The sequence below is a fragment of the Anser brachyrhynchus genome, assembly GCF_964034855.1.
Source record: "Anser brachyrhynchus genome assembly, chromosome: 9".
Classification (NCBI taxonomy): domain Eukaryota; kingdom Metazoa; phylum Chordata; class Aves; order Anseriformes; family Anatidae; genus Anser; species Anser brachyrhynchus.
In genome coordinates this window covers 17,779,836-17,806,156 of record NC_137703.1, presented here as the reverse complement: position 1 = coordinate 17,806,156, position 26,321 = coordinate 17,779,836, and the positions used below count along the sequence as shown (strand labels likewise).

The window sequence follows — 26,321 nt, the reverse complement described above, 5'->3', positions numbered from 1 at the left end:
CTTGAGAATTATATGAACTCCCCGCTTGTACAACTGTTGATGGCTTAACTATGCTATTTGGGCTATTCTTGTCTTACACATCTGTGCTTCCTTACACCTTTCCAGTTGAGCAGGGTCCTTTCACCGATCAGGAAGATTTGGCCATTTCAGTATTTCCTTTACAGGCTGCTCAGAATGTGCCCTTTTTGTTTCCCAGACTTAGGCTAAACCACCATTCCAGGCTCAGATCAAATCACTTAGGGGGATGGCAGAGAAAGTACACCTCCCTCCTACATGGAGGCCCCTTTCTGAATGTGGGCAGGGCTGCCTTCTTCAGATCTTGTATTTCTGGGGCACTCACCGATTGGTGTGGATGCCAGTTATCTCTGGGAAGGTCAGATCAAGGATCTGCTTTTCTGACTCATCCAAGAAGCAGATACCTTTCCAATTTACAGCAAGTATAAAGTGGTTCTTGGGCAAGCTGGGACCTGGAAATGCAGAGAAAACTACTCAATGCTATACAAGTCCTTCTCTATTGATCTTTTTTGTCCTCTACTCCTAGGCTCGAGACATTACCTGAAAACTTAGTGACTTCAAAGAATCTGGAAAAAAGCAAAGGCCACTGAAAGCGAGCAAAATCTACAAGTTGTTCTTTCACAGTCTGACGGGAAAGATGATCCTGTGTGTATGGGGCCTGCAACAGAAAAAGATAGCCAAATTTTTCTCAGTAAATTCTGATTTACATGATCTACAGACAATAAAGAGCAAGTTCATTCCGAAGGTTCCCAGCAGCCCTCTGCTATTACTGATGTCCAGAGTACCTGACGAAATTCAAATAGGGAACAGTCTCCAGGGGACCAAACTACACGCAGCTAAGGCTGCTCACAGGCATGTGGATTTCAGATTTCCCTCAAAACCCCACTGGTGGGTTAAAAGTATAACACATTCTGGGTGCCATGAAAATTACCCAGGTAACCTATTTCCAGACCAAAATTATTCTCCATCCAGCGCCCATTCTGACTCAGTTGTCAGATGGGAAATAACCTTAAAAAAGAGATTTAACTGTACTTTGTTCGTTCTGGCTCCCTGTTGAGCCCTATATGTAAGAATGGTTGGAAAGGTTCTCCTCTCTCCCAGTCCTAACTATTTGGGATAGACAAACAGATGTTTTTCCTTCTTCCCTCAATAGAATAGAATAGAAATGGTGAAAGATGCAGAAGCTGGTTCTCGAGAGCAGTTACCCAGCAGTGCCAGACGAACCTTACCTTAGCATGTGCGTAGGTTATAAGGCTCACCCACTTTTCCAGGGGCTTGGACTTCAGCTGTTTCACTGGGATGCAGTCATGGAGCACTTTCTGCACAAGTTCATTGTGGATGGAATCTCCAAACTGGATGTAACAATATTTTGCACCTATCTCCACCAAATCCTCCTCCTGAAACAATTAATCCATTAGAAGAGGCCTAGAAAAATGTCACAAAGTCCAGCTAGCTTTGTTCAACCTTGAAGGCAGTTTAGGAACTGTTTATTTTTCCCACCTTTTTCTGGATAACTCTTGACAGCCATACAGCATAAGGAGAGACTAACGTCATACAATCATAGAATCAAAGAGATTATTAACAAAGATATTTCAAAGGGACACAAATTGTTCCTCTGAACATGCCTCCAGTTGCTACACGAACTGAGCTACAGAAAAAAATCTATTACAGCTGCCAGCGTGACAGCTGGCATAATCACCTTGACAGGAATTGTCCATTATACGGGAAGAGTTGTTCACAGCCATTAGAAACTTTGTTCATCCTCTCACTTTCTAATGTTCATTCAGTTTTGTCTCTTTAGGAGGATGAACAAGGAGACCCACCTTCTCACAACGGTACTCTCCAAACCGGATGCCACGAATGACTTGATGGTAAATGAGATCTGTGCTGATGGGATCCTCCTGGGAGTTGTGCCAGGGGGTGAAGATTTCCTTCCGAAAGTAAAGCCTCCAGGGTGCATTGCGTTCATGCGTGCCCTGTTCCTTTGCTAGCTGCTCACACTGAGAGATGGCATCTAGGACATGATCTCGTCCCCCACCCAGTGACCAGACCTAGAAGAAAGGGACACTGCATTTACTGGCATGTCTGCCTTGCATCTGAGCAAAGGACAACAAGCCCAAACCTCCTTAGTCTCCTGACAGAAAAAACAGCAACAACAAAAACCTCTGAAAAGGTGAGCAGATGGATGTGCTTTGGCAATAGTGTGTATTTTTAAGTGCAGGGATGGTACTGGGAAATATAAGTTAGAAGATGAGATGAGACAGCTCTGCAAGGTTTGCAATCTTCTGTTTGTCTCCTTGTACTTCTGCTTATCCCTTGTATATTCCCTTAAATGTGCATGCAAGTGTTGCTGTAATCTAAACAAACGTGCCATCTCTGAAATAATTTTTTTTGCAATTGGTACCTAACTCTGAGCACCAAGATGTCATCCTGCTGTGTATATCCGTTCCCCAGTATTACTGTTAAAAGAGAGAGAGAGACAGACAGACAGACAGACAGAGGGAAAAACAAAACAAAACAAAAAGGAGGCTAAAATGCCATCATGTAAGCTAACAGTAGCAGCCCTGCTGCAAAGCTGGTGGCTTTCAATGCATGTGCCACGTGGCAGGGACTGCATCAGCAGCACCATATGTAACACAGGACAAGAAAGTTGTGTGCAGCATCACAGGTAGGAAATAGGCCTTTTAACAGGGCACCCTAGTATGTGAGACCTGCTAGCTTCACCCCATTACAGCAGTTCTGCAGTGCTGCATGCACGGCCAGCTGTAGGTGGGATCCTAGAACTGGGGGAGAACTGGGGGAGACCATAGTGCTGCACTGCCCTGGTATTCAGCTGGTGTTCAGAACTGATTTGATTCAAGCACTAGGATGGGGACAGACACGCTTTCAGAAGTCACAGGGATTCCTTGCAGCTGTAACCCACAGAAAGAGAAGGCAGCTTCAGTTCTAGTTTTCTGCACCTTACCTTATCAAACACAGCAATATAGAGTGAAAAACCAAACACATCCTTCAGTTTGGTTTTATCTGCTATGAACTGGCAGATCTCTTTTGCAATGGAAGCAGAGTCTGCAGGGACAGTGATGCTTTGGCCGTTCATCAGGGTGACATTAAACATAATGGGTTTCTTCTGCTTTGTTGCCTGTAAGTCAGATGTAAATGAGAGAAATAAATTAGGGGCAAACCTTATTTTTCCATAGAAACTGAAGAAGGCATTTAGATTTAAGAGCTCCACACTCTGTACACCCTAGTCAACAATCTAAGTGAACCTCGAAAGCCCACCCAGTTTCTTCAATGCATAGTGAGTTTTAAATATAAATGACCTCTCTGGAACAGCACTGGAATCAAGTTCACAGCTCAGGGGAGCTGATCATTACATATCAGTGTGGATTGATAGACTTTTCCTGAGTCCTTTTTAGCACGTTGACTTTTAGGTGCAGCCTTATATGCATCAGTGGACAGATAGCCTGCAGCAAGCATTTTGCCCAGGAAGATGCATGTTAGGCAGTGGGGTCACTCAGGTTTAGGAAGCACTTAAATAGGGGTCTTAATTTATGGCTTGTGTGACTTCTGATTATTAGGTTGACATTTAAAGGAAGGGGGTGGGCAATGTAACAGTATCATACGCACTTCTGCCCTCCATTTTAAAAGCACAAGCCCTGCTCAGTTCTTTCCAAAAATATGTAGAGCTTCCCTCAGTAGATGGTTCTGGCCTGTAGCTCCTGAGTGGATGGAGATATCTCACTGCAAATCACGTGGTGTAGCTCTAACTTACGTTCTCCATTGGATTTAGGTTAGTGGAACAGCCAGAAAACCCATAAGAAACCTTAAGAAGCTACACAGACTAAGGCAGTTGGTCTTCAAACCCCTTGCACAATTCATTTCCACCATTGGACTTAGGAAGATCTGTTTGCACAGGTTAGTAAACGCAATCCAGCATAAAATGACACAGTTCAATATAACTAAGCAAAAAGAGATGCTACCTGAAGTTCCAGCCAGCTTGGAGGTTCAGTCCTTGCTCCATTGACACAGGTACGCCTCAGACGTTCAGCACAATACGGTGCATAGCCTGTGGGCCCCTTGTGGATGAAATTCAGCAGGTACTGTATGCACAGAGCATAAGAAAGAATTAGGAAACAACAATGGCCATAAAACACCAGAAACCCTCTTTAGCTAATAGAATATATTACAATGATGAAGTATACCTGCATTCTGCAGAGTTTTTAGACTGAAAAGGAAGGCTTGTGTCAGTATATGTCTATTGATTATGTTTAACTGTACCAGAAATACTAGACAATTGAGAGTGTTTATTCCTATGCTTATGCTATGGACAAGGGTTAGTGTTTCCAACTGAGGAGCCTGAGGTCTTGTGACATTCTGTATGAAGAGAGCTAATGGCAGGTTAGGGCGGCTGATTATGGTTACTCTTAGTTTTATTAAGTTCTCTGGTAATATAAATGGTTGAAATCCATGATTAATGGAAGAGAAGGATTGGAGGAACTGAGTTTTTGGAGTTGTATGGTTCAATTACCTTGGATGATGTGTTATAAGTGTGGACTTACACCCCCAAGCAAGTATTTACATACTTGACTTGTATTTATTGCAAGTGTGGGTCTATGGCTTGTGTTTGGCTTTTGCAAATAGTGGCCACTTGGCAGCATTTATGAGTAATCATTTGAGCAAGGGTATCAAATAAAGAAAGGCTGAAGATTCAGGGATATCTATGGATTCTGTATGCCTCTAAGACTTAGAAGGAAAGCTGATGTCAAGTTGAAGCCATGGTTTGTTTTTCTTTTTCTGTGGTGAGGTGGATTTATCAATCTAAATTTAGAAATTAATGTATTTTAAAAAATGATGGAAGAGCCCAAATCCAAATTTATTGGATTTTATGGGGCTTGGAGATGTACGGTAAGAACTGGTAAAATATAGGGGGTGATTCTCCACTGGACTCCTGAGTATACTTAATCACTTGGATTGTAACTGAAGATAGGTTTTAAATGCTGGAAAGGCAGGAGTGGAGAGGGTAAAATCTGCTAGATTCTTTGCAGATTAAAGATCTAAAACGAAGGCTGGATCAACAACAATATCTGACTCATATGTCAAGAAAAATAGTTTAATGTGAATACAGTGATAACTTTTTAAATTACAAGATAAGCCTATGAAATGAGATTGTTTCTGCAAAAATCACAGTGCCAACTGCTATGGCAGCCAAACAGTTTACATGACTATTTGTATCAAAACACTACCATACAAAAGAAACGAGATCAGCTGAGGCGTTTAAACTGCTATAGGTGAACAGTGTACCTTCAAAAATGTGTCTGAAGGAGGAAAGCAACCAAGGCAAAGTGACAGAAGTATCCAGCCTCGAGCATAGCTGTTCCTGTTGCTGTTTTCTGTGAGTTGTTTGCAAATCTGGCAATAAATCTCATCTCTGTAATAAAACATGTGAAAGCAACAGATAATGATGATTAACTGTCTTTGGCTACATTTCCATTACAAGCTTGGCATAATGAAGTAGATCTGAGCTAGATTTAACTACATTAACTAGGATACCACCCGCAGTGTGTGACAGAAAATAACTGTGTTGTTGCTTTGGTAGAAAAAGGCTCAAAATAAGCCTACTGTCCTTTGAAACCCCTTGTTACTCAAGCAGTTCAAGTGCAGTTTCCATGCTGGAATACCTCCCATGACAAGCGGGGGGACTGTGCAGGAAAACCAGCTCCCGGTTTATCCAGATACGAAATGGATAAACCAAGCATTGCTGCCTACCCCGTGTGAAACTTGCTCTAAGCTCTCCACAGTACGTGGCTTTTTTCTCATGGCTCTTGTTTGTCAGATCATATGTAGGTTTTGAGATAAGAGGGGGAGAGGGAGGGACATCCTGCTTAATTATATTTTTAGGAAACTTGGAGCAAATGGTGTGAGGCCTCAGACAGTAACAAAGAAAAGGGTGCTTCAGAGTAAGCTTCTGAAAAGGCAAGTTGCCTGCAGCAAGGACATATGGGAAACGGATGCAAAAAGCTGCATACAAACAAAACGCGTTTTAAGTTTTCTCTTGGAACACACATTTGATGAGTTTGATGTGGGAAGATGCAAGGCAGATGAGATTTTTGCTCACAGGTAGCGCATATGATGAAAAGCAGACTGAGGGAGCAGATAGTTAGCTTGTGGCCATTATGATACATTGATTGAAGGCAATTTTTGCCAGATGGGTATCTGCTTCTGGGAGCATTTTGACTGAAACAAAACACTAAGGTAGAGAGGAATGCAGCCCATGGCTGAGGCCAAGGCAGGGCCTGTGCCTAGGCACATTTTAACAGAAGTGTGTTGCATAAGCTAAAACAGGCTAAAATGGAAGGGACAATTCACAAGGTCCAGTCAGAAACAACCAGACTGTCTCATCCTCACACCATGCTTAGGCTAATGCCCAGCCTCATGCTGCTTGTGAGCAGAATTCCCTGTTTAGTGTCTGAGTTGCTCAGCAAACCAGCCAGTCTTTGATTTGAGTACATTGCTTGAGGCCCAGAAACAGGCCATTGAGAAACTGTGGTTATGAGCATGTCTTACACCTAGCGTTCATAAACCCCGTATTTCTTACTCTCTCTTAGGTTTTCTTTTTCCTCATACAAGGGCTGTGTTCCACCTGCATGTGTTATTGGGTTACAGCACTGAGCTCTGCTCCATTACGTACCCGTGGGAGATTCAGAAAGCCATACATGGAGGCAGCTGACCTAAACTGTGAGAAAGGTGAACCATCCTCTGAAGAGGTGCTTGGCCTGGAGTCTCAGTTGTATGTGTCTAGCTTGGACTTTCAGTCAGGAACCCCCAGAGATAAAAGTGGGACATTTCCAGCATAAGGAAAATGCGCCAGGGATTTAGAAAAGGGAATCCCCTTGATATAATGGGTACCTGATCCTGGAAAGGAGAGGTGCAAGTTTCCTACCTGATGGCAGGGCGCAGAATTGCATTGCCAATGATGAAGTGCACTTTTTCTAAGTTAGACATAGGTCTCTCAGAGATCGAGGTGTCCTCCTGGAAACCCTCTTCTCCACTTCTCAGCTGGTCTGTCACCTGAAAGAAGCCAACCAGAACTCCTGAGCACTTTAGAAACCTCCCCTCTTACCAGGCAACTCTCCCAGAAATGAGAGACATTCCCTCTCAATCTTTCTGGCTAAATCTCTTCCTACTCAGTGCAAAAGTGGTTAGGACCAGACCATATTTCCCCCCTCCTCCCAAGCTAAGTCATAAAATGCAGTATTACAGCGCTATTATTACTGGCTAGGAAAATGTTGTACTGTCTTGTACAGCCCTAAGCACATGGTGGTTCTCAGTCTGTACAGGACTTTAGACAAACTGTTCTGTAATACCAACAGTTCCCAACCATAAATTGTTCACTGTGTTCAGGAGTCACTCTCCAGGAGGAAGGGATGAAGGGAATCTGCCAGATAATGAATGATATCAGTGTACGTGGGGATAATTTCAAAAGGATAATAGTGCACCAGGTATCCCATAAACACAGCTGACCTTGCTTGGCAAGGGAATGAGTTCCCAGCCAGGACGCTGCTGTCACACATCTGTCAGACAGGCGGCCAGACAAAGAGACTTAGGGGATGCCATTTATTTCCAGCTCTTACCTTCCCTGTCAACTTGGAGGACCGTTTCAGCTTCAGGGAAGAGATACCCTTGGAAATCTTGTTATCCTTTCTGCTTTCTCTCTACAACACACAGTACCATTATAGGAAATTACTTTAATGCACAGGAAGAACTATTCATTAAGAAAGGAAAGATGATCAAATAGAGATGTTTTTGTTTTGTCCTCTCTTGCCAGAAGGAGCTGCTGTGTCCTAGGACTGACAGGGGCCCTTTTGCACTTCTGGTATTTCAAGTACTGTAGCACGCAAAGGTTCGTTTGCTTTTCTCAGTCTCAGTAGAACACCAGAGAAACCAAGGAAAGCATATGAAAATACAAACATAGCCTCATAGCTCATCTTACCATGCCTGGGCTGTCGTTCTTGAACTGGACCTGGTTTTTCCTGCCAAGCGTGTCATATATCTGTGTCATCACGGAACTGTTCTTGGTGACATTCCTGGCAAACATTGCTGGCTCTGGTAGGTCCCCCATGAATCTCAGGATGATTACCCAAACAACCAGAGAAGCCTGCAGTGACAGAAAGCACAGAAGAGAATTAAAGACCTCATGCCATTTCTTCCTCTTTAGATTAGACCACTTTCTTCTTTTACCCAGTCCAAGCTGTTAAAATCCCGTCTCTCCCACTATTTACACCTAAATTTTACTTTCATGTCATACCACATGTGAGCAATGTTCATGACACTCTCAGGAAGAGGGTGCAGCTCTAGTGGGAATATCAGGTTTGCTCTGTGGTTGCTGAGCCTTCACCATTCTCGTTACTGGCACTTTGCATGTGTGCTGCAGCCAGAGTGGAACAGAGAAACTGTCACTGCACTCTGCATTTACCCACCCGGACAGACAGCAATGCAGTGAGCTCTCCTAGGAGCCTGACACCCAGAACTAGGAAGCCAAATTATAGCAAAGTTTTTGCAGCACGGGATCCTCCATTCTACAAGGCTGCTTAGCATCAAGAAAACTCCCCTCCTCCATCCCCCTGTGGTTCAACAGGAAAATCTGGTGCACAGGCCTCCTGTCCACTTCTGTGCTAACTCACAGACCAGCAACCCTAGCAAGAGATGGGTGAGCCCTGATGCATTCCTCTCTCCCGTCCACTTTTATCTCCAGTGGGTATCTGGAGAAGTCAAAATAAGCCTCGGAGTTCTCTCTGTTGGCAGACTAAAGGAGAACAGATATCTTGTGCTGGGGAGGTATCTGTGTGAAATGCCTGCCTGCAAAGCACCACAAAATGCTGATGGAAACTACTACTTTCATAAAAATGCTTAGGAGTATTTGCTTGACTCTAAAGACTCTGGTTCCTAGGGCTGTCTGTGCCTGAGGCAGGGGGAACAGGTTCATCGACAAGCAGGAACAAGATACCAGGACGTTGTCTTTATCATCATGGTAAAGTAGCGGGTGCCGCAGTGGTCTCCGGATGTGCGTATGTGTAGACGACCCCTGAAAATAAGTAGCTGCAAACTTTGGGAAGGTGTACTCTTCCAAGCCATCTGTTTCCTCTTCTAGCTCCACACTCATGGGAATCGTGTCCAGGTCCACCTCTTCCAGCCTGTGGGGCTTTGTTTCCAAGTCCTGTGCAGAACATGGGGAAGAAGTATATTTTCTTTCCCTCTAACCCGATATTCTTATTTTATGGTTTTTTATGTTCTTTTTTTTTTCCTTTTATTTTTTCTCTTTCTTTTTCTGCTTAGCCATAGGTCCTCCAGAATGTGGCTTTCCAGTTAAACCCAAAGCCATTTTCAGCTGATACCAATAGACTGCTGGGACTCAGGGCTTGTTCTGAGATGCATCCACTCTATATGGCCTTCCTGCCCTGGTCTTCAGCTGGCCAAGAACACTGCTGTTTGGAAAATGCAGATACTCTCCTATTACTCATATCCTGCGCTAATTCAGACTATTCTGCTCTCCCTACCCCATTCTATCCTCCACTGTCAGGACTAGTATATTTCAAATTTTGCTTTTCAGAAAATGGGGTAATTTAGGTCATAAACTTCCAGCCTGTGTCAGCTGGAATATCACTAAGAGCAATGGCAGCAGATCATATGGTTGGTGCCAAAATGGAGAGAATGGCTCTATTTGGTGTGGGGGGTTGCTGGAGCAAAGAAACAAATATGAAGTGGCTTTTGAAGACACACAGTTCTTAAACTGCAGGTGATCAAAAACTTCCGGGAGATGATCTCTGAAAGCAGTTCCTGTCTGGATGACTAATTTGGGTGTATCTTTCACTGTACAGAAGTCCATTAAACAGAATTGACCACTGGTGAAATTCCGAGAAAGTTGATGGATTTACACAAGGAATGAACATGACCCATTACCACTCTGCAGCTCCATACCTCAAAGCCCAGGGGAGCCTGTCCTTCTTGGCCTCCGATCACAGAAGGTAAAAACCCAAAAATTTTGTCAACCATCTCTTGGTCACTGATAACATCATCATTTGTTGGTCTGTTGGCAAACGCATCTTTCCTCCTTTGTCCTTCTTCCTCCTCGTCTCTTTCCAGAGTAGACGGGTGTTCCTTTAAACATAGAATTTGGTTAAGCATAACCAGAACATCATTCTGCTAGGAAGAATGGGTGCAAGCATGAAAGGCAATTACAAAGGTGCTATGACAGTGAGGTCCAGCTCTGCTAGTGCAATGCTGGAATGTGAAGCCAAATGTTGCTTGTGCTAAGCAGTCACAAAGACGTATCTCATCAGCAGGGCTTTGTTCTTACAGCTGTCCCAATAGACTGTCGGTCTATTAGTAATAACATACAATTTTGAAGAACTGTATCACTAAAAGAAAAAATAAATCACTTTAGGAAAAACAAAGTATTCCTAATAGCAGAAAAAAAACCACACCACACCACAATATTTAAAATTTTAAAATGTTTTGTGTCAGGAGGCTGTAATAGCATTGTGCATGCTTGGCTAAAGTGCCAGGTCATATTGCAAACAGAAATGTGCATGTGTTTACCTAGTCTCATTTCTAAATCATCCTTACAAGTAAGTTTACAACTCTGTCTGCCTCCTACTGTTCTCTAAAATATAGCAGTATTCAGGTCTTTAAGCAAGTCCACATGTAAATTGGGCAAGCCATCTTGTCAGCCAAACTACGTAGCATTCAGCGTTCCTTAGTTGACATGCGTACCTCTTCTAACCTAATAGCTTCTTTTAAAACTCAGCTTTCATACCTCAAAATAAAATATTCCAAAATCAATATCCATATCCGGTGCTATCCAATGGCAATGCTTGCTGGTCATTGACTCTCAGAACCTCATAGAAACAACATCATATTCATGAGGTATCTGGACAGATACGCATACCTCCCTCTTCATCCTTTGCAAAATTTGGCAAGCAAACATGCCCCTTGCATTGTGCCTGTATAAGACATACCACTTTCTTCCACGTTACTATTTTTTGACGTATTAGATAACCACGGCATGCAGCTTGAAACCTGATGACACGAGCCCGGGCTGTTTCATACTGTTTGGCAAGCTGACGGCTCCGGTAGAGGGCCTGCAGGCGCCCAAAACCCAGCATAATCTGTAGGAGGTGGGAAAAAAAAAAAAAAGAAAGAAAAAAAGAAGTGATTGGTATTCAAAGCAAGTGAGACTGTGGTTAAGTTGGGATGAATAGACAATAACAAAATTCAGTAATTGGATAAAGCCACTGGAAGGGGTTAATGGGATACTGCCATCTATAAAAGAATGCTTTAATTTCTTCTTCCAGTGATATGCTTTTAAAACTAGATGAGACAGAGTTCTTTTGAGGAGCTTTTCTAGGGAGTGGCTTCAGGCAGTGTCAGCCTGAGATTTTGACAAGGGAAAGAAGAGAGCAGAAATGAAACTAAGTATATCGGGAAAAAAAAGAACAGCATGGACTTGGGAGAGATAGGTACGTTAATCCTGATAGAAGCAGCAGAGTAGGACAGGGCCAAGTCCAGGACAACACCCTGGCTCTTCAGATAGGAATTGTGTTACTTTGATGCAGAATAGAAAATGTTTCTGACTGAAATTGGCAGTTTCTCCTCTCATTCCTCACAAATGGGTTGTTCTCTTATATAGTAATAACAATCTCTCCCATACAAATACACAATATGTGGGCACCGCCAATATGGTGTAGCTTTCCTCACCCACAAAAGTCACCATCTGTAGAAGTTCAGCTTATTAATTTTTATAGATTGATACAATGATTTTTTTTTCTATTACAGATTCCCAGTTTTCCTATAACAGTTGTGGAAGACCCTTTGCTCACAACTTGGTAGTGACGCACAAATGCTAGTCCATGCTAGCCCTGGACTCCTGACTAGAAGTGTTGGAGCACTTGGGTGCCAGCTTGCTGCAGCCAGGCCTGCCAGATGTTAGTTGCGTTACTGTTTCACCAGAAAGCAGAAATGTCACAAGTTCAGCAAGCCCTGAGATGCCCCAGAGTCCTCCTTGGACCCAGTAAGTCCCTTCTTTATACCCTGCCATTCTGCCTCCCCTTTTCATTTGTGAATATCTTCATTCCTAATACTCCACTCAGCCTTACAAAGCATAGTGTATAAATACACACACACACACTTATATATACACCTTCCTCTTACCATTCTGAAATTCTTCCGGCAGCAGTAGCCTCGCCAGGCTGCCTGAATGGCTACAGCAGACTTCCTCTGTTTCAAAAACTGCTTCCTAAGCAAACAGACAGGTGAGGTGACAAGGAGTACATTATTTCTGCTGCTTCATATGATAAGAATAAAGAATAAGGGTGGTGTTTTTTTGTTTATTCATTTTTTAATGTTTATGGGATTTCTAGACTCTGATCTCAGGCTAGACTCAAGCTAGACTGCTATCTAGGAACACTAGCGTCAGGAAAACTATTGTTAAACTTACTAGCTCAGATACTAGTAGCTTGCTAGAGCAAGCTTGAAGCACAGCAAGGGCTGTTCTTGCTTATGAGTAGCCCAAGAAAAGTATTATGTTGCAGCACAAAGGTTAGTCTGGTCAGATACTTTTGTACCATGTGCATCAAAATTATCCTTTCTCAAAGCATTTTGTCTGCTTACACCTTCTCTATGCTGATGGAAATGCCAGAAGAGGCTGTTTTGCCTGACCTTTTCAGGACAAGGGCCTTGAGGAATTTCACCAGGCTCAGCTCATCCTGCTAGTGAAGCAGCACCATGAATCAATCAGTTGAGCTCTCAAAGTGAGAGCTCTCATGTTTGGTTTGCTATCCATTTGCTAGTAGAAAGGATGAGACAAAAGTATTACTAATCCACCTTTTTACATCTGAGCTGACTTTGCCCTTTTGTGCTGCAAAAATATTCATAGCAACTGCAACCAAATTCATTGCTGTAGTAGGAGAGTTCTGTAAGAGCTGAAAAAGTCTTCACATAAAGCAGGGATAACTCTCCCATCTAATGACCACTTGCTTCCCAATGTCCTAACTGCCAAGGCTAGGAGCACATCTGAGCAAGAACTTCCTATGGTAAAAGCTGTCACACAGTGGTTGTCAAAGCTTGCACATAGCTCTGATAGTCTAAAAATAAAAGTCAGGTGAGTTTTTTAGAGAGGGGCAATACTCTGTTAGATAACAGGCAGAGCTAGAAAAAAAAAAGGGAGAATTTTACTGGCATTTGTGTCCTGTGTTATAGTTATTGCTTCACCATTGTCAGGAACATTTTCTAAACCAAACCAGGAGTTAGTCTTATATTATGGTTCTGTTTGGGCAATACAAAATTAATGAAAAAAATATCATGATGTAAAGCGTTTTAGTGAGGGCAACAATTTATCTGACAGTGACTAAATTTTAGTTCTGGAGATATTTCAAACTAAACTATTGTGCATCATTGTCAAGGAGAGGGACTAGTTAGTTTTCTATCTTTCCTATTCTTTTCTACCTATGTCTCATATCAAAGAAGCATTCTAAAATAGAAGATCCTACATGCCATGCAGACTTCCTGCTCTCCAGATACCTATCTCTACTATTTGCTGTAAAGATTAAGTGCAAATCCTCCTTCCAGTCCTTCCTCTACGTACAAGTTGCATGTCCTGCATTTTGAAGAGCATCATGATACTAAACAGATAGTACGGATAGAACAAATCTTTGTGCGAAGTCTGCATGGATGCAGTGTTACATGATGAGCATTGAATTGAGAGGTAGTGGAAGGTATGAATTGATACATTTAATACTCAGGAATGCTTCACTTAGGATATTAAAACCACACTACAAACCAAAGCAAGTCCCATTCTGTGAGATCACTGACCTGTCCTTGAATCCTCTCATCACCTTCTGGATAAGAAGAACCTTATCTGTGAGTATCTTTTGTCGTTGCAACTCCAATACTGTGTCATGGTGATCCTGTTAAAAGAAAACATTTATATGCCAGCTGAATAGACATCTCCACAACTTCTGAAAACTGGACGCATGTTCTGAAAAAGACACAGAATCAGCATGACAGTGCAAGCTGTGATTAAAATGTGTTTGTGGAGCTGCAGTAGGAAGAGTTGTCTCTATCTGGCCACACCATGTCTGGCTATAGCAATAAACAAGCACAGAGTCTGTCTAGGAAAAGGCTGCTTTTACCTTGCGTAGGGCAAGGACTTCCCCTGGGACGGTGTGTTGGTATCCATTGTGCTTTGGGCTTGAGCAGAAACCAGTACATTGCTCTGTGCTATTTCAGCTGCACCACTGGAGCACAGGAAAAGGATCAGTCCCTCCTACACTAAGCTTGTGTCCATCAAATTACATGGTCTTCAGGAACACAGATCCGGTCTCAGATTCAAGAGAGAGTTTATAAGAGAACCCAGTCCTTCTGGTTCACCACTCTTACATTGACAAGTCAGGCTTAACTGTGAAATGCTCAGTTTTTCAGGGGAAGAGGTAATAAACTGTCCTTTTACTTACTTTAAGGAAAATCTTGGTCTCTCCAGCTTGCCAGCTGTCATCCTTGCCCAGCACTGCTTCAGAGATGCTGATACAGGACTGTCGAGCATCGTTCTTCAGCTGATGTGCAAAAGCATCATTATATTAGGACTTGGTTGGACACACAGTGGTGGTACTATTTAAGGATCTACTCCCTTGCATTTCATAGGGCAAAGAACACAAACAGTATGAGGTCCGACAGACTTCTGGCCTGACAGGATAATGAATGAAAGTGGTTCAGCTCAAATGGTCAAGAAACAGAGGAACATTAGTGTTTGGCGAAGCGTTCCAAAGTTAAATTGCCAGGAAGCATGTCAGTGACCTCAGAAGTGTGTGATTACAGAAAACGAAATATTTGAGGGCAGTAGATATGCCACCATGCCTGGGATGTCTATGTGGAGCAACTCCAGGACCTAAAAGCATCTCTATTGTTTCAACTAAGGTCAATTGAGCATGTAAGTATTTAGAGTTTTTTGTAATTTACAGTTACTGTGATGACAGCTGTCTCAGCTGTGCGAGCAGTAATCCAAGAACTTTATACTATGGGAAAGACTATAGCTTCATAAGGAAAAGTTAGATTAGCCTTAAGTCAAGCTTGTGCTAACACACCAGTTTTTGAACAGACCACGGCAGGAGAACTCTATATCTGTCAAAGAACTCCTCAAAGGTGTAGCGAATTGGGTAGCCAGCTTTCCTGATCTGAATGGTCTCCATCATCCCTGAATATCGCAGCTGTTTGATACACAGCTCCCGGTCAAATAACTGGAAGAGAAAGCAGACAAAGATGAGGCTTAGTACAAAAAGAAGCTGCACGTGCAGCATTCCTCAAAATATGCCTATTAACCTGTGACCTCCGAGGGCCTTTAAAATGGCCTACTATGGCTTTTCTTTATTGCACTTCTTATTTCAGTGTCCTAAATTAATTCATTACAGGCATAAACATGTCACTCCAAAAGGTCTTCAAATTTGTGTTTATTGGCAGTGGAAGCAGTCCATTAACTTCAGATTGTCTTTAGCAACCATTTCCAATTCTATAACTGTAATTTCAGGTGAACAATAAATCGTTCATGTTGTTTTGCAGGTGTGAGTAACTGTAGTAGAAACTTATGTTCTTTGGGTATACATAGCATGAGTGCTGCTTTTTTTTTTTGTAATGCAGATTAAAAATAGGTTCACTAGGCCACATGCAGTACTTTAAAAATGATTAAGTCACTTGACAAACACCATACAAGGATTTGGTGTAGAACTGGGTTGTGATCTCCCAAGTTCTAGCCAAGTATCTTAACAATAAACTTGCTCCTCTTCTTTTGTAGTGTCAAATTAGGCTACATCACCCCTCTCTCAAATACCAACAGCTCCCTTCATCTCTCTCAGGCTATTTCATAATATGATCATGGCTGAATCCTTTTTTTTTTTTTTTCATTTTTCCCCTTGATTGGGCTAGAAACTCTCCAGTTCTCTCCTTATCTTTACAGGACTGGCTTTTACAGCTCCTCCCAGGAACACATCTGTGTGCTTTTCTTCCATCCATCACTCTATTACTCTATCCTATTGCCCTTTTTCTTACAGTAATGGCTTGTACTCCAGCTCTTTTTGGCTGAAGTAAAGACAGAAAATGCTACATAGCAACGGATACCTTTTTATCATTAAAAAGTTTACTGAAAACAAGAGCTCATAATGTTAAAGCATTACCAGGGGTTTCTTGTAGTCGTTCGGTTTGATGCAGCGGATGAAGTATGGCTGGCACTGACCAAGGATTTTCATGAGTTTTTCTAGGGATTGCTTGAACTGTCCTCCCAGAGTAGAGAGCCGTTTGGAGGTATCCAAGCCCTGGGAAGAGTAAGCACATGCTGACTGCTACATCATTCATTGTCAGAGGGCCAGATGATAAATCTTCATATTTTTGTACGAAGTAATGGTATCAAACAGATGCCAGGAAAAGTTAATCTACCTATATGGGAGCTAAATCTGTCATCTGCATCTTATTTGGGAAGATTCTTTTGAGGAAACCCCACTGAGCTCCTTTACCTACTTGGGCAATAATTTCTAGCAGTGGGGGTGGCTGTGGTGGAAGAAATTCCTCCCACGGGGGCCCACATAGGCCTGTCTCTTCCATTCAAGGCTGTGCTTAGTGTAGGGCCTGGGTGTCAAACCATTATTCATGGATATGTGCCTGAAAGTTTGGTAAGAAACAGACATTTCCAAAGCAATAATAACCTCCAGGCCAGGCATTTTGCTGCCAGTTCATAGCTAAGTAGAATTGCTAAGGATTCCAAGCAGCTTATTCCTTAATGCTTCGGATGGTCTCCTTGCTCATTAATGCTACAGTAAGTAGTGAAAAGGCAACCTTCTACTGGAGGATAATGTAAAAGCTGCTCTGTCTGTGGCTGCAGGTACATTGCTTTATGTCTGACAACGCCTGGGTTGAATTTTGCTTACAGGTGCAATAGTGTAACCCCAGAGGGACTGCACTTGGCTGCAGTTAGCTCCTGACTTCCCCTGCTTCACTGCAAGCACAGTTCTACCTCTTTTTCCACACAGATTATCACAATAACCCTTAGCTGCTGCTTCGATGTTTTAAGAGCATATTAAATTACAGTGACAAGAGTGCAGATTCCAGGTAACAAAAAGATTCCACTGGCCTTTTTCTTACAGGCTTTTTATAAGCTTGGAGCTAATCTTTGAAACACAATACTGCTATATATAAAGATGTTTTTTTCCTTCCCCCCCAAAAGCCCCCATTCAAAATAAATAAACCATTTAAAGCCCAGTGGCTCCCATCGCTTTAATGGTCTTTATAGTACCTCGTTACTCTGGTTCTTATATTTAAAGTCCCCTTTTTAACACTTAAGTTGCCACTTTCTTCTTTAAGCTACAGGACAATGCTGCCCTCCAGCGACCAAACCCTCATGCCTTGGAAAATAGTTCCTGGGAATGCTTCATAGCAGCTCTGATGCATTTTAGGACTAGCAAGCTCCTGTTTGAAGTGGACAGGATAACAGCATATAGATGTTTAAGCTGTACGAGAGTTAAAAGCAATTTGCACTCTCAGACCTTAGAGGCCTTTCTGCTGTACCACTAAATCAGCGGGACAGTCACAGAAGGCTGAGGTCCAGGCCCTCATGGTCTCACAGACCACCTTCAAATACAACACTGTTAACCTGTCTTGTTGCTGGAATGGTGGTGAATTTTCTCCCCTGGTGAGTCAGCAGAGAGACTCTGAGACCTCAGAAAAGCACATTTTTTTTTTTCTGGCACTTCATTCACTGTTCTTTTCTGTAGGCTGCTTCTTAGGCTCCCCAGCAGTGGCCCAACCTATTTGAAATTAGTAGGGATGTACCACCTGACTTCTATGCATTTTGCAATAGACAGTAACCCACATTTAGTAGCTCCTTTCTTGACATGCTACTTTCTAAATGTTCTCCTAAGGAAAGTTTTTTTTCCAATAACACAACCTTCTTTAAAAAGACAAAAATCATCAGAGCAATACAGGTGGGCCTGATAGTTAATCTTAAGTTGCTCATAACATTTAATAAATGCTAAGCTATTTCTCGGTTGCTGCTTGTACCACTTCTTTCTTCTCCCACAGGTTGTTTACCTGTCCGTGGCCAGATGTTCTGGACAGCAGAAAACCACATTGAGATAAAGACTGAGGAAGAAAGAACAGGATCAGAAAACAATGCCAGGAGAATAAGCAGATAACAGGTAAGATAGCAAGCTGACTGTTTGCTCTCTACCCGGAGAAGGAAACTCAGGAATATAAACACTAAAAGCACTCCTGGGAGACAGGGCTGACATTACATTTCTTTACAGCATGAATGCCAGATCCTGACTTTTATTCCAGACTCCTTTGTTGAAATGGGTTGAAGGAAAGGGTATGCATGAAAATGTATTTGCAGAGACAGTGTAATAAGAAGAGGAGGAGGTCAAGAACAGCCAGAGCATTATAGAAAGGAGGAGAAATGAGTTGTTTCTGCAACCCAGTGTCATTTAGCCAACCTTGTAGGCCTGGTCACTTCCAAGACGCCGGATGGTCCCACGTCCCAGACTAGGTGGGGTTGTTTCCACCTGGAAAATCTGCCTCAGGAATTTGTTTTTGGAGGAATGAACCATTTGCATTATGTTAGCACTCAGTGTGTCCCGGTTTTTCCCTAGGAAACCTATAGGATGGAAAAAAAAATTACAAAAATCTCTGCAGTCAGCTGGCTCTAGTGCTACTCTGGCTAGCTAAAATCTATTTCATCTACAGTAACTTGCTGATTAGTTTAGAGTAATCCTCCTGATCTTCTGACTTCAGCTAAGTAAACCTGAAGGTTTTGAACTCCCATTCTGAGAAATCACAGATCAACACTACCCTGGAGTGCTACACGCCCATGGCAAGCCATGCTTTTCTCTACACCCTCCACATCCAGCAGTGACAGGCTCACCTTTTGATTCATAAAAGACAGCCCCGGCAAAGTGGTTAATGCCAAACTTGGTGTCATGGTCACTCTTAGGTGGGATATAAACTTTACTTTTGCCATGGAGGGAATTGATTTTGATGAGCATGGTAGCATCTGTGCCCTAGAAACAAACACAGGCAGAAAAAGACAGTTAAGTAGGTCCCCTGTCCGCACTGGACTATGCTCAGCAAACAAACAGACGTGGTGCTCAGAGATAACAAAGGCTTAAATTCTGCTCCTAACTTGTGTAGCAAATCTGGAAGAAGTCAGTGGCAAAAGTATCTCCCCTTTTACACAGACCTTCCTCTCAAGCATCAGGACAGAACACAGCACTAGAGTGTAAGGCCTAGTATTTTAGGGCTGTACACAAGGCTCTATAACATGACCAACATCACCAGGCATGCTGAAAATTTCCCAAATCTTTGGTGCTCACAAGCAGAATTCCCCACCAGCATTCCCATGCCATCCTAACCAGCCATGGTCTAAGGGGTGCATGCTCCTTCTTCCAGGTAGGGACACCGAGCCTTCTTTCACTCCCCAACTGGTATAAGACTCAGAAATCCCCAGAAGGCTGCCGAAGCAGATACCAGTCAGCGTGCCCAGATTGTGACTTCCACAGGCAGGCAGCTTCTCTTCAAGTGATGCCATCACACTCTCATCCCCTTGCAGTGCATGTGAGGCTAGCTCTGCTCACTCACCCATGCTAGGTTAGTGCTGTCCTATCTGAGAAGCCACGTGCTCTGGGAATCGGAGAAGAGAAGGACCACCCTCTTCTCAGGGTAGAAAGGGGAAAGTTGTCTGTCTGTCTGTCTGTACACAATCCTCTTAAATTTCTGCCTGAGGACTGCAAGTGAGCTGAGGCAGGGGCTTGCTTTTCTGGTAAGCTGATGTTGCCATCTAATTCCTGTACTAACAGTCCTGCTTACCCTCACCATGCTCTGGAGATGAGGAAAATGTTCTGCAGGAATGTTTGAGATAGGATCTTCAACCCCTGCTCTCCTGTTTGAGATGCCTGCCCTTTGTAGAATGACATTTTTCACAATGACATTGCACAACTGTGACTGTCATACAGGAGAAGAGAAAGCTGCCATCCAGACCAACAGCAGAACAATACTCAAACAATATACAAAACCAAATATTTCATAAAAAGGCACTTCTAAATGATCAGGAGTCCTTCCTTCTCCGCTTGGAACAACTATAAGAGTTTCAACAGCAAGATACCAGGAAGAGCACACTCCAGCAAAGACAGAAGTATTCCTATAGCTAATTTAAAAGGGACACCTTTAAGGGGGAAGACATTGCCTCTCATGATGTCTCTGAGAGCGTTTTTGCACTCTTCCTTGTTAAGTAAGCCAAGCATTACTGATGAGCTGTGGTGAAAACCAAACATTACAGGTGAAACCTTAAAGTTACCTTTGGGAACTTGCTCTCTTCATCAATGAGGGAGATGATGTTCATGGGTTTGAGTGCAATGACTTCCAGAGCCTGGTGGTTGTCAGGGAATTCAATGTTGTTCCAGGCAATGTGCTCTGCAAGGTATTCCTCTTGTTCCAGCTTGAAGACATGGTGCACGAAGAACTGCTGAAGGTGCTCATTGGCAATGTTAATGCAGAGCTGCTCAAAGCTGTGGAAGGACAAGGTGGGAAACCATGGTCATCCCTGGACCTCGGCCAGTGCTGCACTGCTCCGTGGTATTTGTTCACTCTGTATTAAATATGTATCTAGATATACTACTGCTATATTCCACAGTGTTAATGATTACCACCACTGCATGTTGTCAATCTTAGGAACATAAGGGACACATTTTCTGCTGTGATAAAGACGAGCATAAATGAGCCAACTGATGACTGAGTGTTGCTGGGTAAGCAAGAAAAGATCGTGTATGTGTTTCAAGAAACTCTAGAGTAAAGGGGAACATATAACTGTGAGAATAGCTTGACTATATGAATGCGTGACCTATTTTTACTTGCACTGGCATTACCGCTTCTTTTGTCAGTTAGTCCTTAATGCTGCACCTGAGTTTCATTACCTGGTAATTGCTGTAGCACAGTGTGTGCCTGCGGAGTACTCACCACAGTGAGGCCCCATGTGGATTGCAGCCTTTGGGAACAGCATAAAGTAATAGATAGATAGATAGATATAGATAGACCGTGAAAGATGTAGGCTGTCCTGAACAGATCTTAGACTACGTTCCAGAGGTCAGTGAGGAATAATATCTTGCTGAAAGCAAGCAAAGTACATCTGTTGAAATGAATTGGAAAAAATTGCCATGCAGAATTTAGAAAGAATGAAAAACATGGAACGTTTTAAGTGATTTATCAAGGAGGGGTGACAAAGGTGGAGGGAAATAGAATGAGAGAAATAATACTAGTAATATTAATAATTATTACAATATTTAATATTGTAATTAATAATAATATTTGCACACAGTCATTTATTACATCCCTGACTGTAGCATACTCTGCTACAATAGTGCTCACATGTTGTCTGTGTCACAAAATGGAGAAAGCTTCTCTACTCTGGCCACCAATGTTTGTAGACTGCAGAGTACGGATGATGGTTTGTAGAGTACTGGTGATATGGTACCTACATACCATACAAGTTAGAGAATTGCTGCCTCTGTAAAGAAGGGCATATAGAAATGGTGCTTTGGGACTGAAATCACCAGTAAGAGAGGTAGCAGTGGGACAACAGTATACTAACCAGGTGTTTTGCTGACCTGTCCTTATAAGCAGAGAAATTAAGGAGCCCCCAAAAAAGCAACAGGAGAGCAAAAACACTGAGCAAAATAGAAGTATGGGCTGAAAAGGGAAACCAAATACAGCCTCCTTTGTACTATGTACAAAATGAATCCCAAGAGACATCATAAAAATGTTATGGTACACAGACAGGGGGCATCTGCTTGTAATGACTGCCTGCTCGTAGCATCTCCTCTGAGCAAATTCCTGAGGTTCTGGAATAGACGTGGCAATGGCTGCACCAGAAAGAAAGCTGAAGGAGAAGGCAGAAATGTGACCAAGACTGAAGACAAATGGTATCTGTGCAAGATCATCACTGGGAAAACTCAGTGATGGAAATTTCACTGCTTCTCTGAGAATGAGGACAATAATGAAAGAACATTTGTCTGTTTCTTCGTTCTTTCCATTTACATCAGCTGCTTTTCAGCTCCCCAGTGGAAACGAATCTAGAGCCTCTTACCTGTTGTTGCTAAAGTTTTCAAACCCAAAAATGTCCAACAACCCAATGGACTGATGCGTATTTTTAGGCTTCTCAGAAGTTGGGTTGGAAATGGCTGAGTTGATCTTATTCACTATCCACAGGAAAATCCGTCCATATATACCCTGGGGAAAAATTAAAGAGGAAATGGAAGACCATCGTTACAGTCTTTGGACATATCTCAATGCTTTCCTTCGTGCTGCAACAATGATGTCAGACTATGCCTGAAGACTAGGAGGGAACAGAGCCCACTGGGTGAATATTTATCACAAAAGGCTCTTTCACTAGTAAGACAGACAGCTTTGAAAGCATTCCCAATCTTAAACAGAGAATACATAAGAACCAATACCTTCACAAATGCGTCCCTCCCATCTGCAGCTTGAGCTACGCTCAGAGGCCTGGACACACTTTCTCCTCGGACAATGATTGAGAGGTTTGTGAGACTGTTCTGAAGTTCACTGGAGTCCACCTGGAGGAACAGGAATGGCAATCTGGTCATTCAGGTGGATAAAGGAGATCCAGCAAAGGAAGTCTGTCTCAGGAAGAGGGCTGTAACAAATTGCCTGTCCAGCAGCATTCATGACAGCATTCTGCTGTCCCAGACTGAAAGCTCTCCTAGCTCAGACACATCTGCAACAGCATCACTTGAGTATCAGTGGGAAGAAAAGCCCTTTTTATGTGCTTCCATACATAAACCCTCTACAGTGTTCTAATGTTCTAATCATGCTTTGTCAGTGCGCTCAGGGAGCATGGATGAAGGAGAGAACTAGTAGAAGATGAGAGTCCGTTACCTCAAGCAATTTGGTTGCAGTCGAAAAATGTGGTGAATCCATCACATCAGAGCAGTCCAAGTTGTCGTACACAGCCGCTGGAATGAGGAAACAGTCAGTCTTGGGGTGAATCATTTCTGTCGGGGTGGGGGCTGTGCTATTATTGCAGCCGTATTTCTGTAACCCCATAGCTCTGGGAATGTGACAAAGCAATCAGTTCCCTGACGAAGCTCCCGGGTTTGATGATTTTACTAAGATGAGTTCTGATTTCAGTCAGGGATCCTGGCATGTATGGGGTCCTCACAACTCCCGAACATCAGGCTAAAAGTCGCAGCAAAACTGACAAGGTTATTACTTTTAAACGGTAGCTATTGGAGATCTGGAGAAGTTATATCTGACTTCAGAAAATGTTTCTGAAAACATTTTTTCCTTATATCTGGCTTATGGGAAATTTAGACAAAAAAGGTTGTCAAAATGTTCCATTTTAGCAGCCAGCATTACTCCAAAGATCCCTGCTGGCATGACTGTATTGGATCCTCTGCATCACAAAGAGAAGGAGGCCTTTTCTAAAATGTGAGAGCTCCTGGCATCCTGCTGCTGGGTGTATGAGGCTGTACCTGTGCCATACAAGAATTGCATTCACACAGGTGGGTGTTCACCGTACCCAGCCAGGAGAATGACTGCTATCATATCCACAGCAAGCATGACTCAACTGCTCTTCTGTCCTCTGGCTCGTGGAGCACTACAATCAGCAAATGTAGCATGGCATTATATTATCTAGTGTTTCAGTTTGCGTGATAAGGGTTTATTTGTAGCCATGGAAACCTGAGTGTGACAAAATTAGATGGATGTTTTTCAAAACATTACCTAATGTTTAATGGTGCGTATCTGCCTGCCCCTCCAACCCTGTCCACCTGCCTGTTAATACACAGCAGCGGAGCACAACCTAAGCTGTACAGTGGGAAGCAGACAGCATCTCTAGGCCTTTAACATTGAGTCTGAGGAAAGACCAAGCACAGACAATACTGAGTTTACCTTCAAACTCTACATTCCCCAGGTGCAGAATAGCAGCCAGCAGTTTGCTGATGTCCCAGTGCTCAGAGTCTGAGAACATGAGGATCTTCATAGCCGAGCGGATGTGGGCATACTCCTTCGCATCATTCCGGCCATCACAAGATGTGCAGTTGCCCTGCAAGACACCACACTCAACAGGCAAGGAAAATCTCTTGTTTCTCTTCATATCATATAAATATCATATATAAGGATGAGGATTTTTGACATTGTTTCTGCTTATTCATTTTCTCCTAAGGTATACATACTTGATTAGCTTTCTCCCTGGCATTCATCTGAAATCTAAGTGTCTGTGAAAGCGGGGGATATTTCCTACATGCTTTAAGATGTCCTTTATGTTTCTTAAGGCTGACTTGGATAGAAGGCTTTGAACTGCCACAAGCTGCTTCTGTGGTGGACAGGTGGACCTTACAGTAAGTCTCTGAAACTGAGACTCACAGCACTTTTGATGTTACTGCTTCTGGTACTCTAAGGAAAGGACTGCTGATACTTGGTAACTACCCATCTGCAGCTCCTATTGATGGTACTTGTTTGCTGGAAGAAGTAAATGGCAAAGGGATAATGCAGAAGAAAGCAGAGATTGTTACCGTAGTGAGATAAGTGTACTCTGAAGCAGTTCCCAGATTCAGCATCTTTTTCTGCTCCAGATTCATCCCCATTAGCATGCAATAGAAGATGTGATAGTTCCTCTCCTCTGGAGCCTAGAAAGAAAGGAATAGGCCAATATAGCCTTGTTAGTACAGGCTTGTAACACAGGAGCGGGCAGAATGGACATCTGCAAGTGCCCTCACCTGCCGGCAAACGCGTGACTTTTCCAGAAGAAACTGTTCTATCTGGGCTCCTTCTATCACACCACTGCGGTTGAAGTAGATATCAATGTATTTCCCAAAGCGACTTGAATTATCATTTCGAACTGTCTTGGCATTTCCAAAAGCTGATTGGCAAAGGGCAGAGGTAGTATCTTGATTACTGCAGTTAATGAACATTGTGTCTATTTTTAAGTCTCTTCTGTTTTTCTGCTGGCATTTTACAAGTTGTGCACCAAATGATAGTGCTGACAAGTACTAAAGAATACAAGGACTAAGGCTCCCTGCTGAAATGACAGGCAGGCATACTGTGCATCCAGATAATTGGGCCCTAAAACATATATATTCAGGTGATCCGCATATACACTATATCTGACCAGCCAAGGGAGCTGAGCACTTCTTAATTAAGACCTGCAAAAGGACTTTCTGGGAACTCACCCGATCCCTCTACTGAGAAAGATGGATGTCTTAGGGACCTACCCTACAGATGTATCTATTCGTAGTCACTTTTCCACTATCTGGTGCAAATGCCAAACAAGGGGGCTTTACCAAAAGGTCTCTGCCTTTCCAAAGGCTTTTGTGCTCCCTGCAGTTCTGAGTTACCTGCTATGGTGGCACCTCCTCCTGCAGCATGGGAGCTGCTGTGGACCTAATGGGGACATGGCAGAAAAATCTAGAGAATTTCTACGCTACATTGTCAGTACTTTAGGGTTTTTAGCTGTTATGCAAATACAGCAGTTCAAGGGTCTGTTCCTGAATTTTTCCTGACATAAAATTCCTGTGATAAGGGTGGTAAATCAGGCCTTTTTGCTAAAAACCCACCTTCCAGAATAGGGTTGGCCTCTAGGATTTGCTGCTCTATCCAGGAATGCTGGCCACTGACAGCTGCCAAAAACTGTAGTATTAGCTTTGTGCTTTCAGTTTTCCCAGCTCCAGATTCTCCACTGCATAAAGAAACAATATCATTAATGGTTTAATTTCTTCTTTTTTGGCTAGGGTGGCAAATGGCAGACTAAGGTGAAAAAATAAATCCTACTTATATTTACATTGTGGATGGCAGATCAGGCTGTCTTTCATGGAGGACTAGAGTATGGTAGTTTTTCAACATCTTATCTGCTAAAATTTAAGTTGTTTTTTAGACTAAGGTTGAGGATTAAATTCTCCCTCTGATTAAAAATGAGCAAATCCATGAAAGACATTCTGTACCAGTAGAAATTAAATGACCACTTGCTTTTATTTAATACATTGACAGATTTTCAGTGCTGGTGTTAGCTGAGGCAACTCAGTTGATGTACTATGGTCAGATATTATTGCAATGAGACTCTGATTATTCGCACTGATGATTAGCAGAAAATGGATACATGTTATGTGTTTATAGGATAAAGAAAGTTTCCCCTCCATTTTCAGGTTAGCAGTTTTAGGCCCCTCAGTACAAGAAGGGCATTGAGGCCTTGGAATGTGTCCAGAGAAGAGCTA

At 42.7% G+C, this 26,321-nt stretch overlaps 1 protein-coding gene and 1 long non-coding RNA gene across 3 annotated transcripts in view; one reads left to right on the top strand and one right to left on the bottom strand.

Moving 5' to 3' along the window:
- LOC308200057 overlaps window positions 1-26,321 on the top strand; it is a 45,485-nt gene that overhangs the window by 5,504 nt on the left and 13,660 nt on the right. The window contains exons 3-8 of one of the 2 annotated variants that reach the window (XR_013955201.1): window positions 1,817-2,188; window positions 9,891-10,037; window positions 11,848-12,082; window positions 18,130-18,245; window positions 20,537-20,621; window positions 24,026-24,180. This is a non-coding gene — a long non-coding RNA (uncharacterized lncRNA). The remainder of the gene's footprint in view (window positions 1-1,816; window positions 2,189-9,890; window positions 10,038-11,847; window positions 12,083-18,129; window positions 18,246-20,536; window positions 20,622-24,025; window positions 24,181-26,321) is intronic. The other variant, XR_013955200.1, reaches the window with a different exon arrangement.
- MYO7B (myosin VIIB) overlaps window positions 1-26,321 on the bottom strand; it is a 55,618-nt gene that overhangs the window by 18,279 nt on the left and 11,018 nt on the right. Inside the window, exons 7-34 of the mRNA XM_080605045.1 lie at window positions 25,668-25,789; window positions 24,831-24,973; window positions 24,627-24,740; window positions 24,004-24,157; window positions 22,990-23,066; window positions 22,548-22,667; window positions 22,181-22,323; window positions 20,396-20,606; window positions 18,968-19,103; window positions 18,540-18,700; window positions 16,233-16,370; window positions 15,150-15,302; window positions 14,523-14,621; window positions 13,882-13,976; window positions 12,223-12,307; window positions 11,031-11,180; window positions 9,991-10,170; window positions 9,020-9,229; window positions 8,006-8,170; window positions 7,647-7,727; window positions 6,956-7,083; window positions 5,317-5,443; window positions 3,996-4,115; window positions 2,981-3,154; window positions 1,839-2,066; window positions 1,245-1,412; window positions 556-673; window positions 341-467 (exon numbers count right to left, since the gene is read on the bottom strand). Of these exons, the coding sequence (XP_080461171.1) occupies window positions 341-467; window positions 556-673; window positions 1,245-1,412; window positions 1,839-2,066; window positions 2,981-3,154; window positions 3,996-4,115; window positions 5,317-5,443; window positions 6,956-7,083; window positions 7,647-7,727; window positions 8,006-8,170; window positions 9,020-9,229; window positions 9,991-10,170; window positions 11,031-11,180; window positions 12,223-12,307; window positions 13,882-13,976; window positions 14,523-14,621; window positions 15,150-15,302; window positions 16,233-16,370; window positions 18,540-18,700; window positions 18,968-19,103; window positions 20,396-20,606; window positions 22,181-22,323; window positions 22,548-22,667; window positions 22,990-23,066; window positions 24,004-24,157; window positions 24,627-24,740; window positions 24,831-24,973; window positions 25,668-25,789 (3,927 nt within the window). The remainder of the gene's footprint in view (window positions 1-340; window positions 468-555; window positions 674-1,244; window positions 1,413-1,838; window positions 2,067-2,980; window positions 3,155-3,995; window positions 4,116-5,316; window positions 5,444-6,955; window positions 7,084-7,646; window positions 7,728-8,005; window positions 8,171-9,019; window positions 9,230-9,990; window positions 10,171-11,030; window positions 11,181-12,222; window positions 12,308-13,881; window positions 13,977-14,522; window positions 14,622-15,149; window positions 15,303-16,232; window positions 16,371-18,539; window positions 18,701-18,967; window positions 19,104-20,395; window positions 20,607-22,180; window positions 22,324-22,547; window positions 22,668-22,989; window positions 23,067-24,003; window positions 24,158-24,626; window positions 24,741-24,830; window positions 24,974-25,667; window positions 25,790-26,321) is intronic.